This window comes from Oncorhynchus keta, chromosome 29, assembly GCF_023373465.1.
Source record: "Oncorhynchus keta strain PuntledgeMale-10-30-2019 chromosome 29, Oket_V2, whole genome shotgun sequence".
NCBI classification, from domain to species: Eukaryota; Metazoa; Chordata; class Actinopteri; order Salmoniformes; family Salmonidae; genus Oncorhynchus; species Oncorhynchus keta.
In genome coordinates this window covers 29974732-29992713 of record NC_068449.1, presented here as the reverse complement: position 1 = coordinate 29992713, position 17982 = coordinate 29974732, and the positions used below count along the sequence as shown (strand labels likewise).

General features: G+C 43.2%; 1 protein-coding gene across 1 annotated transcript; it reads right to left on the bottom strand.

Moving 5' to 3' along the window:
* Window positions 1-751: 751 nt before the first annotated feature.
* On the bottom strand, window positions 752-16582 carry LOC118362695 (F-box only protein 33-like). The gene is made up of 4 exons (XM_035743247.2): window positions 16028-16582; window positions 8263-8373; window positions 6702-7369; window positions 752-5196 (listed from the first exon to the last, which is right to left on the bottom strand). The coding sequence occupies exons 1-4, from the start codon at window positions 16453-16455 to the stop codon at window positions 4931-4933; spliced, it is 1473 nt and encodes a 490-aa protein (XP_035599140.1). The 5' UTR covers window positions 16456-16582; the 3' UTR covers window positions 752-4930.
* Between the last annotated feature and the right edge of the window lie 1400 nt (window positions 16583-17982).

Sequence of the window (17982 nt, the reverse complement as noted above, 5' to 3'; positions counted from 1 at the left end):
GCGGCCTTTCAGGTTATGTCGATATAGACACTTTTGTAGCGGTTTCTTCCAGTATCTTCACATGGTCCTTTGCTGTTGTTCTGGGATTGATTTGCACTTTTCGCACCAAAGTACGTTCATCTCTAGGGGACAGAACGCGTTTCCTCCCTGAGCGGTATGACAGCTGTGGTACCGTGGTGTTTATACATGCATGCTGAACGTGGTACCTTCAGGCGTTTAGAAATTGCTCCCAAAGATGAACCAGACTTGTGGAGATCTACAATCTTGGCTGATTTCTTTTGATGATCCCATGATGTCAAGCAGAGGCACTGAGTTTGAAGGTAGACCTTGAACTACAGCCACGGCTACACCTCCAATTGACATTTATCAGAAGCTTCTAAAGCCATGACAATTTTCTGAACATTTCCAAGCTGTTTAAAGGCACAGTCAACTTAGTGTATGTAAACTTCAGACCCACTAGAATTGTGATACAGTGAATTATAAGTGAAATGTCAAACAATATTTGGGAAAATTACTTGTCATGCAAAGTTGATGTCCTAACCGAATTGCCGAAACTATAGTTCATTTGTGGAGTGGTAAAAAAATAAAGAGTTAACGACTCCAACCTACGTGTATGTAAACCTCCGACTTCAACTGTACACCGGGTTAATGGGAAGTAAAATTACACCAAAGGTAAAGCACTGCCATAAACTAGGATCAGCACAGGATTATTGTAATTCAAATTAAGCCTCCATGAATAACAAAGACCATGTTTGTGTTGAATGCTTTTATTCACTGGTTTAAAAAGAACCATCAACATTCAGCTGGTTTACACAATGTCACTTAGGCTTTTTCCTTTAATCTTGCATCACTTTTTCAAATCAAAATTCTCTACACTTGCCATTGTCACACCAGCACCAGTGGAGTTCCCATTTGCAGATGTACTGTACATATCCAATGCTATGCGCTCACTTGAGACAAAGTTGACAGAACACACCTGTCCAAATATTTCAACATTTATCAAAAATGGTAAAACCATCTTAAAGCTTACAAATGTTCATAAATAGAACCCAGACATATGTTGCATAAGAGTATACATTATGTATTGATATATACAAATACGCAGTTATTTTCTTTCCCGAAAGCTTATAAGGACACAGCCGAGGTGTTCGCACTGCTAGTGCCCCATGGTGGCCTCTTGTAATGCATGACTTATTTTGCAATAAAATATCCTGATTTTAAACAAATGCACAACATTCATACCACTTAAAACTGGGGCCTGCTGACCAGTCTCATAGAGACCATGTCTGTAACCCACAGTAGCCTTTGAAACAGAGTTTGGCTTCCAAAGAATCAAGATCTTAAAACACATTGTTATTTCCATTTGTAAGTGACAGAAAGATAAAAGCCACTGGATTATATGCGTTTGACTTGGCTGTAACGCAAGCCAGCCGTTAAGAGATGTGACATGTTTAAGCTCACCTCCCTCCTGACCCCCATAACAGTGAACTTGTGGTATGATAGTGGTGCAGGTTTTTAATAATGGAATAAAACAAAACAGAATTCTCCTCACTCAGGTCTCTTGACGTCAAGCGTTTACGCTCATAATAAGGCTGGTATGAGGTCATTTAGCTGTAGCTTCTGCAGCACAATGAGGTTCTACAGGTAACAGTTAACTCTCAGATGGACCTGCCCTCAAGCAGCTCACTGTCGCTATATAGGTTCCTCCTTTTCAACAAGAGATGTGGATTGTGATAGCATAAAAAATGTAAAGAGAAAAAAAAGGGAACCAATTTATTTGTAAGCTGTAATAACCCAAATGGTGTGTTTCTCCAGAGTATAAAAAGAAAAGAAAATACCTCCACTGCTATGCCTGTTAACATGCAGAGTGAGACTGGGCTACACAACCACTTCTATAGGACTTCACACAGCAAAATACCAATTTTGCATCATTTACTCTAATTTACTCCAATTGACCCTAAAAAAATTTTTTTTTAAATCTGTTGGTTTTTAACTCCCCAGTGGAATGTTCCTTACACGTCTGATAGCAGCATACAGGGCTGAAAGAATCAACAAAACTTGATTTTATCTATACTTAAATGACATTCACTTTTCACAATGAAACTGGTGAGCGAGAGCTCTGTTGTTGATCAAGCCACAGCACAGCTGTGCACCACGTGGTCCATCTTCACCCCATATTCAGTAGGTATATTTCTAGTAGTATTTGTGGAGGAGCAGTCATAGTAGTACATTTTGGCTGATCAGCCATTGGCCCTTCCCTATGCCAGCACGTGGGCACTTCATAAGGGTCGTTTCACACAGTTATCTTTGGCAGCTGATGCAGACACGCTGACAGACCGTTTTGTTTAATCCAGTGACTTGTTGGAAAAAAGAGTCTTCCTAACTTTCATCATTTATTTTTTAGGCATGGAACACCTCTCCTCAACTGAGAGTAACCCTGAAAAAGGCAGTTTCCTGCTCACTGTTGAGAAAGAGGTACCCCATGCTTTGCTTCAAGCACACCATACAGCTAATTCTTTGATGTATGCACTTCAGAAACTTTATACACACACACACACACACACACACACACACACACCATTAAAAAAAAACAATGCGGAAATAAAATATGCTTTAACGGTAGTCAAATGCTGTACTAGACAATGAATGGTGAACTAGAAACGAACACACACAAAAAAAAACTGAGCGAAAGCTACACTGGATTTAGGCACAGCATCAGGATGTTTTACACATTGTAACAATTGACTGGCATTTGTCATCCTCTAAAAAGGTCTTACACTACCCCTGTTCAGCACAAACAAGTTAACTCCAAATATAGAATATTATCTACATCCTCTTTGGTGTGGTACTAAAAACAAACAAAAAAACGTAAGAATCCCTCTGTTAACATGTATATCATTTCAATATTCCTTTATCACTTCTCATGCATCAACCGTCAATAGACTAAGTTTAACCCAAGTGGAACCTTGCATGCAGGCTCATATCTTACTGCCACAACTAAACAGGTTAGTAGTGGATCCCATAGGCTGATCGTTACATTGTTTGAATCATGGATCACACACACACACACACACCTTGCCATCCGATGCCAGCTGTTTCTAAGCAAACATATTTTTTCCTCAATATACAGAACTCTGCATACTGCGTTTCTCTTCCTTGACTAAAATGGCTGGCTTTGGTAGTACCAACGAAAGTTATGGGCACGGAGGAACACAACAAAAAGTAATAGCCGACCGACAGCTTCACAAATCACACAAGATCAAGAGAAACCTACACTCCTCTTTTCCGGAATGCGCCAACATCTCAGCAGCACAAAACAACCACAGGTCACCTATTCCAAGCCCCACACACTACTGCGTTATCAGTCAAGACTGGCTCCCGAAGCTTTACAAGCAACAAAAAAAGATATATAAGGGGAATTCTGGATAGCAGACAACTTTACACATTAAGGTTGTTAGCTTCATATTTACATTCTACCACTGAGCAATCAACCTCAGATTCCCTCTACTACTCTGAGCTCTAAAACGTCAAATACACGATAGAAAACACCATTAAAAGTATTTGACGCACATCGAGGATGTTAACCTTTTTAAAAGTTAAGAGGACACGAGAAGGCGCGTCTAGAAAAATAAAACCGCGTAGTGTTGGAAGAGCTCTTTCCACAGTATTAGTATCCAGTATTCAGTCACACCACCACGCACACTGGCCCGCAGATCAACAGAAAGCTTTTATTAAAAGAAAGCCTTCAAATGGACAAATTTACTGAAAGTGAAAAAAAATCCTGAGATTTGGAACAAGCAAGCAAATGCTTCCCTCCATCCAATGTTCAGCTGGTGAAACACTGTGGCCCTGGAGTCAGCGAACATAGCTGTGAACAAGAGAAACATGTGCAAGGAGTAGCTTTTTGCCATTCTTTAAACACCTTAATCTTAAAACAAATGTACGACTAAGTTTGTTTACCCCATGGTAAAAAAGGGGCAGATTGGATGGCAAAAACTACTGATACTAGAAAACAAGGGCTTTTCCAAGGCAAATGTGAAGAAAACTGCATTAGACTGACAGACTATAGAATCATGTTTTGCCCACCTGAGACAGGATTCTTCTGAGAGCAAACTGCAGCGTACGACTCGCAACGCTAACCCCTGACTTAAGCACTGCAGCAGAACGTAGGAAACTCAGTGTCAGTGTGGAAACCTATCATATCCCACCTCTGGGTTGAGAAGAACCAGCAGGATCTTAGTCCCGTAACATAGCAACAATATCATCTCCAAAACACAAAAGTAAAGAGCAGACAGGATCTTGCTGGGCTGAGTGGGGGGCCCTAACCACACACTCCAGCAGCACGGTCCCTCCCTCTGCCGGAAGACTACTAGACTAATCTCCCGTTTAAAAAAATGTGCACAAACAAGTACACAGGATTCCATCATTGCAAAAAGCCAATGTGGATTAACTGATAGACAAAACACAAAGCAAAAAATAAAACTTGCAATACAACTAACTAAGCTAGCTGTGTAGAAAAGCCCCCTTGCAACACCAACCTCTCATTTAGCTACTAAACAATTATTTGACTATACTCTCCTAATCATAAGCAGGATATATATAGATAGATAAATATATAGAGCTAATACTGATAAACACGTCACAAAGGATGCTACAGAGAAGAAAATAAACATAAAAGACAAAGTATGTAAATGAGATGATCCTCTAATCACCTTATAGGTCCCAAGACAAACACTGAGCATGTGCAGCAGGCAAGACCAGACCAGGGTTGTGTTCATTAGGTCATTCAATGGAAAACGTTTAGTAACAGAACATTTGCATTGCTTATTGGTGAAGTGGGGTCCCTCCTGTTTAGGTCTGGTTTTCTTTTGTTTGATGTCTAATGAACACGACCCAGATGGCTGCCCGGTCTGGCGGCTGCAGCACTAGCCTACATGCCCAAGCTGAAGCTCTGCATCTCCCTGTGGAAGTGCTGGGTGGGCTCGCTGAGGACCAGGTTGGAGTCCAGAGAAGGGTGCCAGACACGCCCCAGGCCCAGCGACACCTCCTTCACCAGGTTGTGGACGGGGTCACCCTCCATGAAGACCCTCTGGTCCGGGTCGAAGTCAATGCTCTCCTCGGACACAGCCAGGACCTTGAGGCTGGAGCCACGCAGACGGGAAATGGCCACCAGGTTGTGGGACCACACAGTGTAGCCTGTGGTGTTCAGACAGAGGAGAATCACATTGAACGCCACTGTAGAAAGAACATACTGGATACTGAATGTAAAACAACTCCATTTCATTTGTGCTATACATATCAACATGCTGCCAATATGACCTCTACAACACACACACACACACACACCAGACATTAGGGCTGTTCCCTAAAATGTATTAGTCGACCAAGATACTGTTCTTTCAACCAATCAATAGGTTAGTTTAAAAAAATGTATTTTTCCATATACTGACAGATCCTATGAGTTTTAATCATATCAATGCATGCTATATGCACTGAGCTTGTCGGATGCTTTAAGCAAACCATTTGTTGAAATAATTAAAAGACAAAAGGACTAGAGGGAGTTTGACCGCAATTGATTTGATTGTACCGGACCTGGCTCAGACATGCTGCACGGTGTATTCAAATAAAAAAGACAGCGAGTGACTGACTGGTTCCCGTTGTCTCGCTCTCCTCACTGCTGCCTCGACACCACAGAACATCAACAGTGTGTATCGCGCTGTCCGTGTTGCAGAAGCTGCAACATAATTTGTCATTTGTGACTGAAAAATTGTGTTACCGAAATCCCTAATTTGATTAGGAAAAATATTCCTTATTCCCTCAACCCTTGCTCTCTCTACGTAACCAATACGGCCTTACCTACAGCATATCATAACATCAATAAATTGGTTAGAAACTCTGAACACCCTAATAGCAAATTGGATGCAGATTACTGACAAGTAAACTCGAAACGGGATAATGTTTACTTGTTGCTTACTGGTAAAGGGGAAGTCAGATGTGTGGAATAAATTTGACTACTTGTGGAAAATACTAAAGATCAAGAAAAATGAGGTAAGGAGCAAGTGCTGCGTGCATATTATGTGTGCCAAACAGGTGCTGTTAGATTTCAATATCATTTCTCTGACCATTTGGAACAATGTAAACTACACAAAATAAATGATAAATGGACCAGAGACTCAATTGAAAATTCTTAACTTAAATGCTTGATTGCATTTCAAATCATGAATGACTGTGATGACATGACTTAATAAATGATTGATTCATGCAGTAGCCTATTTACAGTGCCCTTGACTTTATCCCCCGTTACGTTAGTCGTATTCTAAAATATATTAAATAAAAACATTTTCTCGGGAATCTACTCACAATACCCCAAAAAGACAAAGCGAAAACAGGTTCTTTGAAATGTCCCCCCACCAAAAAAAACAACAACGAAATACCTTATTTACGTAAGTATTCAGACCCTTTGTCATACACCTGTTTATATAAAAGGTCCCACAGTTGAAAGCGGAGCTCAATTTCGAGTCTCATAGCACATAACAGTACTCCCCACATAACAGTACTCCCAGAAATAACCAGTAATAAATATTTCTATCAGAACATCTTGTAGAACCCATGCCACTGGAAATCAATCATTGCCATTCAAATGTTAGGCTACACTAAAAGAGTGGTGAGCTATGTAATGCTAACATCTGGGCCAGGCTCACCGTGGATGACCAATACAGAGAGGTGTACACAGCGCCAGGCCAGTAGGACCAGTGGGTCCTCGTTTCGGTTGATGCCAAGGTCAGGGAAGCCGGTGTCATCCCTCATCAGGACAAAGTGGCTCAGGGTCTTGTTGTACTGCTGGGCAATGAGCTCCAGGGTTCCGTCTGTGACCAAGGTGGAGTAGCTGTCCAGGTGGATTCTCTCCAGGGGCAGGCTTGGTTTTAGCACCCTCAGCAGGTCCTGGCTGCACACATCCAGTGCCATCACGTAAACCCGCAGGTTAGCACTGCGTTGGACCATGGCCTTCCAGTCGTCCTCACTGGCGGTGCCATCGAGTGGCTTAGCCTCCAGAGCAGCGCCGTTGAGCATCAGGGAGAGGCGGTGTAGAGGAGCACGGTCTCCTCCAGCCAGTAGGTGGCTCAACTCAGAGGTGAAGTCACAGAAGTCGAGGGCCAGGGAACGCAGGTGGACCAGCCGCTCCAGCTCCACAGGTGAGACCAGGCAAGGCAGCTGGTTGTCCAGCAAGCCGAGGTGCTCCAGGGAGCCTGCGCTGGGGTTGGACAGAGAGGCCAGGGAGCATGGGGTCACCACGCCCAGCATGAAGGCGGAGGACAGCCACTTTATCTTCCTGCTGTTAGACAGAACCTCCAGTAACAGCTGTTGGATCCTACCCCGGCCCAGAGGAAAACACAGAAAGAAAGTTTGAAAACTTTAGACATTTTTTCTCTGTTCCATTTCTGCAAATAAAGACCTACTCACTAACAATGAATAGATTTTTTAAAAACTGTATGGGCAGTAAATTACCTATTTGTGTTCTATGTAATTATATGAGGCAGAATTTCAACAGAGGACAGTTTGAGTGTATTTTACTTTTACAGGGACAGTGCACATTAATCAACGTTTCAGTAAAAGTGCCGGTTTAAGCCAGCCGGCTAATTTTCAACTGCAGTCCCTGGGCAGGTTATTAAAAACAATTACAATATAGACAATCATTGAGCAGTGAGCACACGCAGTACACCATAGTACAAGCAAGACATAGCATACAGACAGAGCAACATAGAACAAAAAGCGGCAAGACAAAATTCATAAAAGCAACTAAGTGTTTCCACACCTCACAAGCTACAGACAACATGGAAAGCGGCAATACACAGCAAGGGATTATGTTCACAAATCTGATTGACATTTAGCCATGTCTTCATGCATTTTGTGAAAGTGTGATATGTGGTGCAGTTATGTGTGTCTGATGGCAGTGCATTCCAGACATGGGAAGTTCTCACAGAGAAAGCGGATTTACTAAAGGTGCTTTACCTTAAGGGAACTGTTTGTACTGTGATTTTGAATGATTGTGCACCTAAGTATTTTGCTGTGCGACCTCGAAGAAAAATCAGGATCCTAGCTTTATTAATTCAAATAATTTTCATTGTGTCCCTAAAATGTCTTTATGCGTGACGACATTTTTCAATTTAGACATGTTCCTTGTAAGAAAAGTAAGTGTAGAGTCCTGCTGTATGCCCTTTTGTCACCCTGGGCAAGATGTAGCCTTGCCTAAAAGCTACTCACTCTTTGATTTTCTTGCCTCCTGGGTCAACCTGCTGTAGATGGGCACTGTCCAGAATGCCCTCATCCTGAAGAATGCAGGTATCCCCATACAGACTCAGCTTCTGGAGATTTCTGAGAGGGGGCCGAGAGAGAGAGTGAGGGCCGAGAGAGAGAGAGGGCCGAAAGAGAGGGCAGAGAGAGAGGGCCGAGAGAGAGAGGAGAGCCGAGAGAGAGAGAGAGAGAGAGGGCCGAGAGAGAGAGGAGAGCCGAGAGAGAGAGAGAGCCGAGAGAGAGAGAGAGAGAAGAGAGGGCCGAGAGAGAGAGGAGAGAGAGAGAGAGAGAGCGGAGAGAGAGAGAGAGAGCCGAAAGAGAGAGAGAGCCGAGAGAGAGAGAGAGAGAGCGAGAGAGAGAGAGAGAGAGCCAAGAGAGAGAGAGAGAGCCGAAAGAGAGAGAGAGAGAGAGAGCCGAGAGAGAAGAGAGAGAGAGAGAGGGCCGAGCGAGAGAGAGAGAGGGCCGAGCGAGAGAAAGAGAGGGCCGAGCGAGAGAGAGAGAGGGCCGAGCGAGAGAGAGAGGGCCGAGCGAGAGAGAGAGAGGGCCGAGCGAGAGAGAGAGAGGGCCGAGCGAGAGGGCCGAGCGAGAGGGCCGAGCGAGAGGGCCGAGCGAGAGGGCCGAGAGAGAGGGCCGAGAGAGGTGGGTGGGGGCTATATGAGCTTTAGTCAAAACCAGACACAAATCAGCCATAGTGGAGGTCAGTGAATGTTCTAATTGTGGTCTGCAACAAACACAATCAAACAGTATACATGTCCTCACCAATTTGCCAGAAGGCCTCTGACAATAAATACCTTTCAACATCACACACTGGTGTCCACCACAAACCTAGCGACTAGACACCACAAACATGGCAGACTAAATTCCACTCCATGGGGACTTCCTTCACCATTGAACGGAGTTTGGTCCACTACAACAAACCCAGCTTCCGGCATTTGATTGGGCCACTAAATCTCTCGAACGCTCTTAAAACAAGTGTGTTGTAATTGAATGAACGCTGGAATTAAATATCAACAAAGAAATGCCTCAAGACACCTTTAAGCCATCACTGTGGCAGTGGAAGTTTAACTTTTCAGCACACAAATGTGTCCAAAAGATATTAGCATATTGAAATGCTTGAAAAGGCAGAGTTGCATATCACCAGGGTTGGGGAGTAACGGATGACATGTAGTCCGTTACATGGAAGTGATTACAAAAAAACGAACGGTCATCCATTTCCAGCAAAAATATTGTAATCTGGTTACAGACACTTTTGAAAAACTAGATTACTTTAATGATTACTTTTAAATTCAGAAAGGATGTTTGCGGGAAAACAAAATCTTTGACACTTCTCTCTCCAGATGAAATCTGCGTCTTGTGACGGCCGGCCACCCAACAACCTGCCCGCTTGACCCTATCCCCTCCTCTCTTCTCCAGACCATTTCCGGAGACCTTCTCCCTTACCTCACCTCGCTCATCAACTCATCCCTGACCGCTGGCTACGTCCCTTCCGTCTTCAAGAGAGCGAGAGTTGCACCCCTTCTGAAAAAACCTACACTCGATCCCTCCGATGTCATCAACTACAGACCAGTATCCCTTCTTTCTTTTCTCTCCAAAACTCTTGAACGTGCCGTCCTTGGCCAGCTCTCCCGCTATCTCTCTCAGAATGACCTTCTTGATCCAAATCAGTCAGGTTTCAAGACTAGTCATTGAACTGAGACTGCTCTTCTCTGTATCACGGAGGCGCTCCGCACTGCTAAAGCTAACTCTCTCTCCTCTGCTCTCATCCTTCTAGACCTATCGGCTGCCTTCGATACTGTGAACCATCAGATCCTCCTCTCCACCCTCTCCGAGTTGGGCATCTCCGGCGCGGCCCACGCTTGGATTGCGTCTTACCTGACAGGTCGCTCCTACCAGGTGGCGTGGCGAGAATCTGTCTCCTCACCACGCGCTCTCCCCGGGGCTCTGTTCTAGGCCCTCTCCTATTCTCGCTATACACCAAGTCACTTGGCTCTGTCATAACCTCACATGGTCTCTCCTATCATTGCTATGCAGACGACACACAATTAATCTTCTCCTTTCCCCCTTCTGATGACCAGGTGGCGAATCGCATCTCTGCATGTCTGGCAGACATATCAGTGTGGATGACGGATCACCACCTCAAGCTGAACCTCGGCAAGACGGAGCTGCTCTTCCTCCCGGGGAAGGACTGCCCGTTCCATGATCTCGCCATCACGGTTGACAACTCCATTGTGTCCTCCTCCCAGAGCGCTAAGAACCTTGGCGTGATCCTGGACAACACCCTGTCGTTCTCAACTAACATCAAGGCGGTGGCCCGTTCCTGTAGGTTCATGCTCTACAACATCCGCAGAGTACGACCCTGCCTCACACAGAAAGCGGCGCAGGTCCTAATCCAGGCACTTGTCATCTCCCGTCTGGATTATTGCAACTCGCTGTTGGCTGGGCTCCCTGCCTGTGCCATTAAACCCCTACAACTCATCCAGAACGCCGCAGCCCGTCTGGTGTTCAACCTTCCCAAGTTCTCTCACGTCACCCCGCTCCTCTGCTCTCTCCACTGGCTTCCAGTTGAAGCTCGCATCCGCTACAAGACCATGGTGCTTGCCTACGGAGCTGTGAGGGGAACGGCACCTCAGTACCTCCAGGCTCTGATCAGGCCCTACACCCAAACAAGGGCACTGCGTTCATCCACCTCTGGCCTGCTCGCCTCCCTACCACTGAGGAAGTACAGTTCCCGCTCAGCCCAGTCAAAACTGTTCGCTGCTCTGGCTCCCCAATGGTGGAACAAACTCCCTCACGACGCCAGGACAGCGGAGTCAATCACCACCTTCCGGAGACACCTGAAACCCCACTTCTTTAAGGAATACCTAGGATAGGATAAAGCAATCCTTCTCACCCCCTAAAAAGATTTAGATGCACTATTGTAAAGTGGCTGTTCCACTGGATGTCATAAGGTGAATGCACCAATTTGTAAGTCGCTCTGGATAAGAGCGTCTGCTAAATGACTTAAATGTAATGTAAATGTAAGCAGGCGCGTAAACATTAATTCAAACAGCACTTTCGTGAGTTTTGCCAGCAGCTCTTCGTTGTGCGTCAAGTATTGAGCTGTTTATGACTTCAAAGCCTATCAACTCCCGAGATGAGGCTGTTGTAACCGAAGTCAAATGGCTAGCTTGTTAGCGCGCGCTAATAGTGTTTCAAACGTCACTCGCTCTGAGCCTTCTAGTAGTTGTTCCCCTTGCTCTGCATGGGTAACGCTGCTTCGATGGTGGTTGTTGTTGTTGTGTTGCTGGTTTCTTACATAGCACATAGCACATATTGCACTTTTACTTTCTTCTCCAACACTATCATAACCGCCATCGATAAAAGACAGTACTGTGCAGCCGTCTTCATCGACCTGGCCAAGGCTTGCAACTCTGTCAATCACCATATTTTTAATCGGCAGACTCAGTAGCCTCGGTTTTTCTAATGACTGCCTTGCCTGGTTAACCAACTACTTTGCAGACAGAGTTCAGTGTGTCAAATCGGATGGCATGTTGTCCGGTCCTCTGGCAGTCTCTATGGGGGTGCCACAGGGTTCAATTCTCAGGCCGACTCTTTTCTCTGTATATATCAATGATGTTGCTCTTGCTGCGCTACATATTTGGCCAGACCCATTCAGGTCCTGATCCACCTCTACGCAGACACACCATTCTGTATACATTTCTGGCCCTTCCTTGGACACTGTGCTATCTAAACTCCAAACGAGCTTCAATGCCATACAATCCCACATACTGTTTATATTTAATTTAATTTTCTTCCGTGTGACCTCCAACTGTTAATCTCTTAAACGCTTTTAGTAAAACCAAATGCATGCTTTTCAACGTTCGCGCAGTTGTAAATACCTGCACCACACTTATATGAAAAAAAAAAATAATAATAATAAAATAAGTTTCATTAATTGGCTAAATTGATTTTATTGATGTAATCGGTATCAGCTTTTTTGGTCCTCCAATAATCGGGATCGGCGCTGAAAAACCATAGTCGGTTGACCTCTAATCTAAACCTATTTATTTCATTTATTGCTGGGCCATTTCGTTGTTAATTTGTTCAGTCGTTTTATTCTCCAGGATTTCATCATACATGTCAAGCAGTGAAGTTTCAACTCCGTCTGTCCGTGGCCTCTCTTTCTCGGTGCGCACTGTCACCACGTCCGTTTCCATCTTGTCCAGCTGTGTCTAACATTTCACGTAAACCCTGTTTCTTGTCTGCATCGAGGTGGCGGTCCTTGTACCTAGCATCGAGCAGGGTGTGACACAGTAAAGAGGCTCAGAGAGACTGCCACCGAAGAGCTTGTTCACAGCCTCTAGTAGAGTACTTTTGCAAGTTTTAACCCCACGGTCTGTGTTGGCAGTTTTGTTGAGCAGGCATTTCAATGCCATGACAGAGGGTATCACGTCTGCTGCAGATGCAGTTGATGAGCTTATGTCTTGAGTCAGTTGTTCAAATGGCGCTAGGAGTGTGTTCATGTTTCCAAGTTTCAAACATGTTCTCAAATGCCATTGAAATGGCAGCAGCGGTATGAGAACCAGCATATTCTTGAGCATGCAATACAGCTTTCCTCAATACGAAATCCTTGTCGACCCACTGTGCTGTCAGACTAAGCGCGCTCATGGGGCTAACATAGCTGGTCCAACTGTCAGTCGTGAAGCTAATAGCAGTGATGCCCATAGCAAGTAGCTCATGGATGTGCGTTTCAACAAAACTAACTCCAGTAGGGCAACATCTGAAAAATAGCGCCTACTTGGTAGTGTGCACTGGGGCTCGAAGTGCTCGACCAGTCGGCGAATGCAAACATCATCTACGACAGAGAACGGTTGATTGTCAAGGGCAATGAATTCCAGCATCTTGGCGTTAATGGATTTTGATTTGAGTTGTCTCGCTGAAATGTTCTTACTCTTTCAAATGACTGCTGGACTTGAACTTGTTTAGTTGTTGGAAGTGTGTGCTTAGTTTTTTTCCCCTACTTTTGTTCTAAGTAACTGCTTAATGTTTCGGGGTGATGCACTTTCAAATGACTAATTAGGTTTGTGGTATTGAACGATTTCACTTTCTCCCGTCCTCGGGAAATAATAGCAGCACAAACGTTGCATATGGCCTTTCTGTTATCTTCCTTTGAAACTTCAAAATAAATCCACACAGACATTGTGGGCTAGGTTAGGAATGCTGTGTTGCACATGTAACGCTGTATTGTTCGTGGCGTCATTACGTCATCCACCTATGTTATATAGGTATGCACGTCAGCTTTGACATCGGTTTTGCACATCGGCGTTAAACTAGACATCAGGCCAATGCCGATGTTGGCATTTTTTAGCTAATGTCGGCCCGATTCCGATATGCTTACCAATATATCGTGCATCCCTAGTAGAAACCAGGAGAGTGTTAACCAAATCAAAATATATTTTATATTTGAGATTATTCGAAGTTGTCACCCTTTACCTTGACAGCTTTGCATTCTCTCAAACAACTTCATGAGGAAGTCAACCTGGACTGCATTTCAATTAACAGGTGTGCCTTCTTAAAAGTTCATTTGTGGAATTTCTTTCCTTCTTAATGCGTTGTGACACAGTATGGGGGGGTTATACAGAAGATAGCCCTATTTGGTAAAAGACCAAGTCCATATTATGGCAAGAACAGCTCAAATAAGCAGAGCGAAACGACAGTCCATCATTAATTTAAGACATGAAGGTCTGTCAATACGGAACATTTCAGGAACTTTGAAAGTTTCTTCAAGTGCAGTCGCAAAAACCATCCAGCACTATAATGGTTCTACAGCTGCACCATCAAGAGCATCCTGACTAAGAAGAGACTTGTTTGGGCCAAGAAACACACGCAATGGACATTAGACTGGTGGAAATTTGTCCTTTGCTCTGAAGTCCAAATTGGATATTGTTGGTTCTAACTGCCGTGTCTTTGTGAGATGCAGTGTGGTTGAACAGATCTCTGCATGTGTATTTCCCAATGTAAAGCATGGAGGAAGTGGTGTGATGGTGTGGGGGTGCTTGCTGGTGATACTGTCAATGTTTTATGTAGAATTCAAGGCACACTTAACCAGCATGGATACCACAGCATTCTGTAGCGATACGCCATCCCATCTGGTTTTGGCTTAGTGGGACTATCATTTGTTTTTCAACAGGACAATGACCCAACATACCTCCAGGCTGTGTAAGGGCTAAATAGGAGGCTCAAGGAGGAGAGTGATTTAGTGCTGCATCAGATGACCTGGCTTCCACAATCCCCCAACCTCAACCAAATTGAGATGGTTTGGGATGAGTCGGACCGCAGAGTGAAGGAAAATCAGCCAACAAGTTCTCAGCACATGTGGGAACTCCTTAAAGACTGTTGTAAAAGCATTCCAGGTGAAGCTGGTTGAGAGAATGCCAAGAGTATGCAAAGCTGTCATCAAGGCTAAGGGTGGCTGCTTTGAAGAATCTCAAATATATTTTGATTTGTTTAACACTTTTGGTTACTACATGATTCCATATGTGTTATTTCATAGTTTAGAGGTCTTCACTATTATTCTACAATATAGAACATAGTAAAAATAAAAAACATTGAATGAGTAGGTGTTACAACTTTTTACCAGTAGTGTATATCCATTGATTATTGAAGAATATAATTTAAATGCATCATGAGCTTAGTTCATCTGTCACACTCCATGAGAACCCAAAATATAAGCTTGTTTTTCACCAATGTTTGTAAAGATTGGAAATGTAAACAAACACTGGATAAAACAAATTTTATATCATGGATGGTCAGTCCTTGCATCAATAGCTTTGTCTATTAATCTGAGAGTGGCTACATTTCATGACAACAAAATCATAAACAACAATAGGGATGGCTAATAAATCCTTAGTTTTGGGGTTATGCTCAAGTAAAACAATTTGGCTAATCTATACCTCCAAGTCCTATTCTTGAAGATCACGTAGTATAGCATTTATTGGAATGACTGGAATTCTGATAGACTTCGGTTACTAATGTAAAGATATAATTTCATCGTATTATTATTATATGTAGTAGAAAACATAACCAACCCATAAAGTAAAATGTAGCATCCATATAAGGCCAGCTAAGTAAACTTTAACATTGATTTATCCTGCAATAGATATCGTTCAATTGGTAACATACATTTTTGCATTCTTCTTATGCCTCTTAAGGGGAAGTAATCTAAAAGTAACTTAATGTAATCAGTTAACGTTAGAGTTTGGGCAAGCCATAAGTTACTATATTACTATTTTGGACAGGTAACTAGTTACGGATTACATTTAGAAAGAAGCCCATCCAAACCTGAATGACAGCATGCTGCCAATGTCATTGTTGACCTCAATGGTTGAGCCTAGCTAGTTTCCCTGGGCATGACCACCACTGCTGCAATGTTGTTCAAATGTCATTTAAAAAAAACTCCTTGCAACATTCTTTGCGCAACAAGCATAAAAACAGATTTCTAACTGACATGCCTTCTCCAAGTAGTTAGATTGTAGCTAAAACAGACTGTAAACCACACAAGCAGTATAACGTTAAGCAGAAATCGGTAGAGTAACGACATGACCCGATTACGTAATGATAGTTTGTTTATAGCTAGGCTAGCTACTTCACGTTAGCCGACTACGACCCAACAAACACTCAAATTGACACGTAATGGAATTGCTGACTCCATTTACTTTAAACAAGTATTGAATAATTGTAGTAACTATCCAACTACCTGTTGTTTCGAATACATCTGAGCACACACAACACCTGTTCCAAATAGGTGATCCTTGCGTCTTTCCAGCGATCAAGCAATTGAGGGTCGCGTTCTACAGGTTCTATCCTGCCCTCAACTCCGCTCAGTGGGCTTAGATATCCGTCCACAGGGGCAACCTCGAGATGTAGCTCGCGCACGAAGGCGCCAAACTTCCTCATGAGAAATTCTAATCTTGGGGTCTGTTCGGAGCCAGAACCTCCCCAGTTTGCACCACCTCCGACACGCAACTTCAGCTCCGTCCAAAGCGATGGGTAAAACAGACACTCCCTCCAGCGAGAGCACACGGACGAGGCCCGAAGCTTGTCACGATCGGACAAGAATGAAAATATATGGACGATAAGCTCGCTAGGTAAAGCCATGGCTCCGACACACCCGTACAAAGCCATGGCGCAGACCACTAAGCTACTGTATTAATCGCGGACAGAAAGTGTACATATAACCGTTGTAAGATTGTGCGACAACAGTCCAGTTCCGGTACTCGCTCTCGGTAAAACTAAACATCCAGCAGATTTGCGTTCAATACTATTGGATCATACCACTTATGACTACGTGGGGATGAAAACAATCCTCCGCAACGTTCCACTTTTTGAAAACAGGCCGACATCATTTATGTTTAAGTTACATATTCTTATGTTTGATCATAATTTATGTTTAACTTATATATTCATATGTTTGATATACTTTCATTTTCTGTAGAATATGTTGTTCATTTAATTGTCATCTGCAAATATAGTTATTTTATCAAACCATTTGCAGTAGTGGTTTGGCCCAATTACTTATTTTTGCCATACCTCTCAAGTGCGCAAGGGGGGGAACTTTTACTGCAGTTGAGTCCCCAACATAAGGGGACATTTTATTGAATTCTCTGCCAACGACAAGACCACCTCGTTTTCTCTTTGCACACTCTCTTTACCGTTATAGTGCAGGATACCATATTATTGACCTAACTAGCACAGCCAATGCTGTAGAAATGTAAAAGGAATTTATTTTCAAGAACAATATCCGATAGCAGATACCTTCATCACATTCAGGGGTATTTGATTGAATGCCATATACACATATTTGGTTGCATCCAAAAATGTCTTATCTGTAAACTGATGGAATGGGAAAAAATAACCAATCAAGTCGAGGCAGGAATCATGGTGTTGTGACCAGGCGTGGGCTTGTCCCTGATTATGTCTTAGGAACAGGGCAGTGGGCCTCACAAGAATCGAGTCACCCGAAGTATCATGCTTCAAACACTGGAGTAGGGGTAGGGCACCTGTTTTAAGGGAGTTATCTCTAGGTTGTGATAGAGGAAATTATAGTTGAAATGATTAATTATGTATACATTATTGATTAGAACCATTTATTCTAATACTATTATGTTATGGTATGAAAAGTATGAGTTCTTGGTTAAGCTGTTACTGAAAATGTAAGCAGAATGAATTAATTGTCTGTGCCTCTTGGGAAGTTTAAGGGGAAGAGATGATATAGCTTTTCAGACAAAATAAGAATGTTTGGGTTATGTTCCAGATAAGAATGTTTGGGTTATGTTCCATTAGTGGGAGAAAAGTATATCTTTTAGACAGATTGGAATGTCTGGTTTATAAGGGGAGTAGAAAGCATCTCCGGACCTAAAAAAAACGGGCTATCGTGGGAAACTGATTATGTCATTTTCAGTTTATAACCTGTGGAAATCTGTGTATGTGGTTAGTACTCTCTGGAATTAAACGCTCTTACCTGGCTTTTAAGACTGGTCTCGATCTACTTCATGCATAATTAATGAATTTACACCTCATTAATGAATTAGAAACGAGTGCGAATTTGGTTTTGGCTATAAAACATACAGGAATTTAGAATTCCTCTATCAGTTGTAAATGGAAATTGAGGTAAACCTTGCGAAAGGAATCCTTTGCGACAAGAATCCCAGG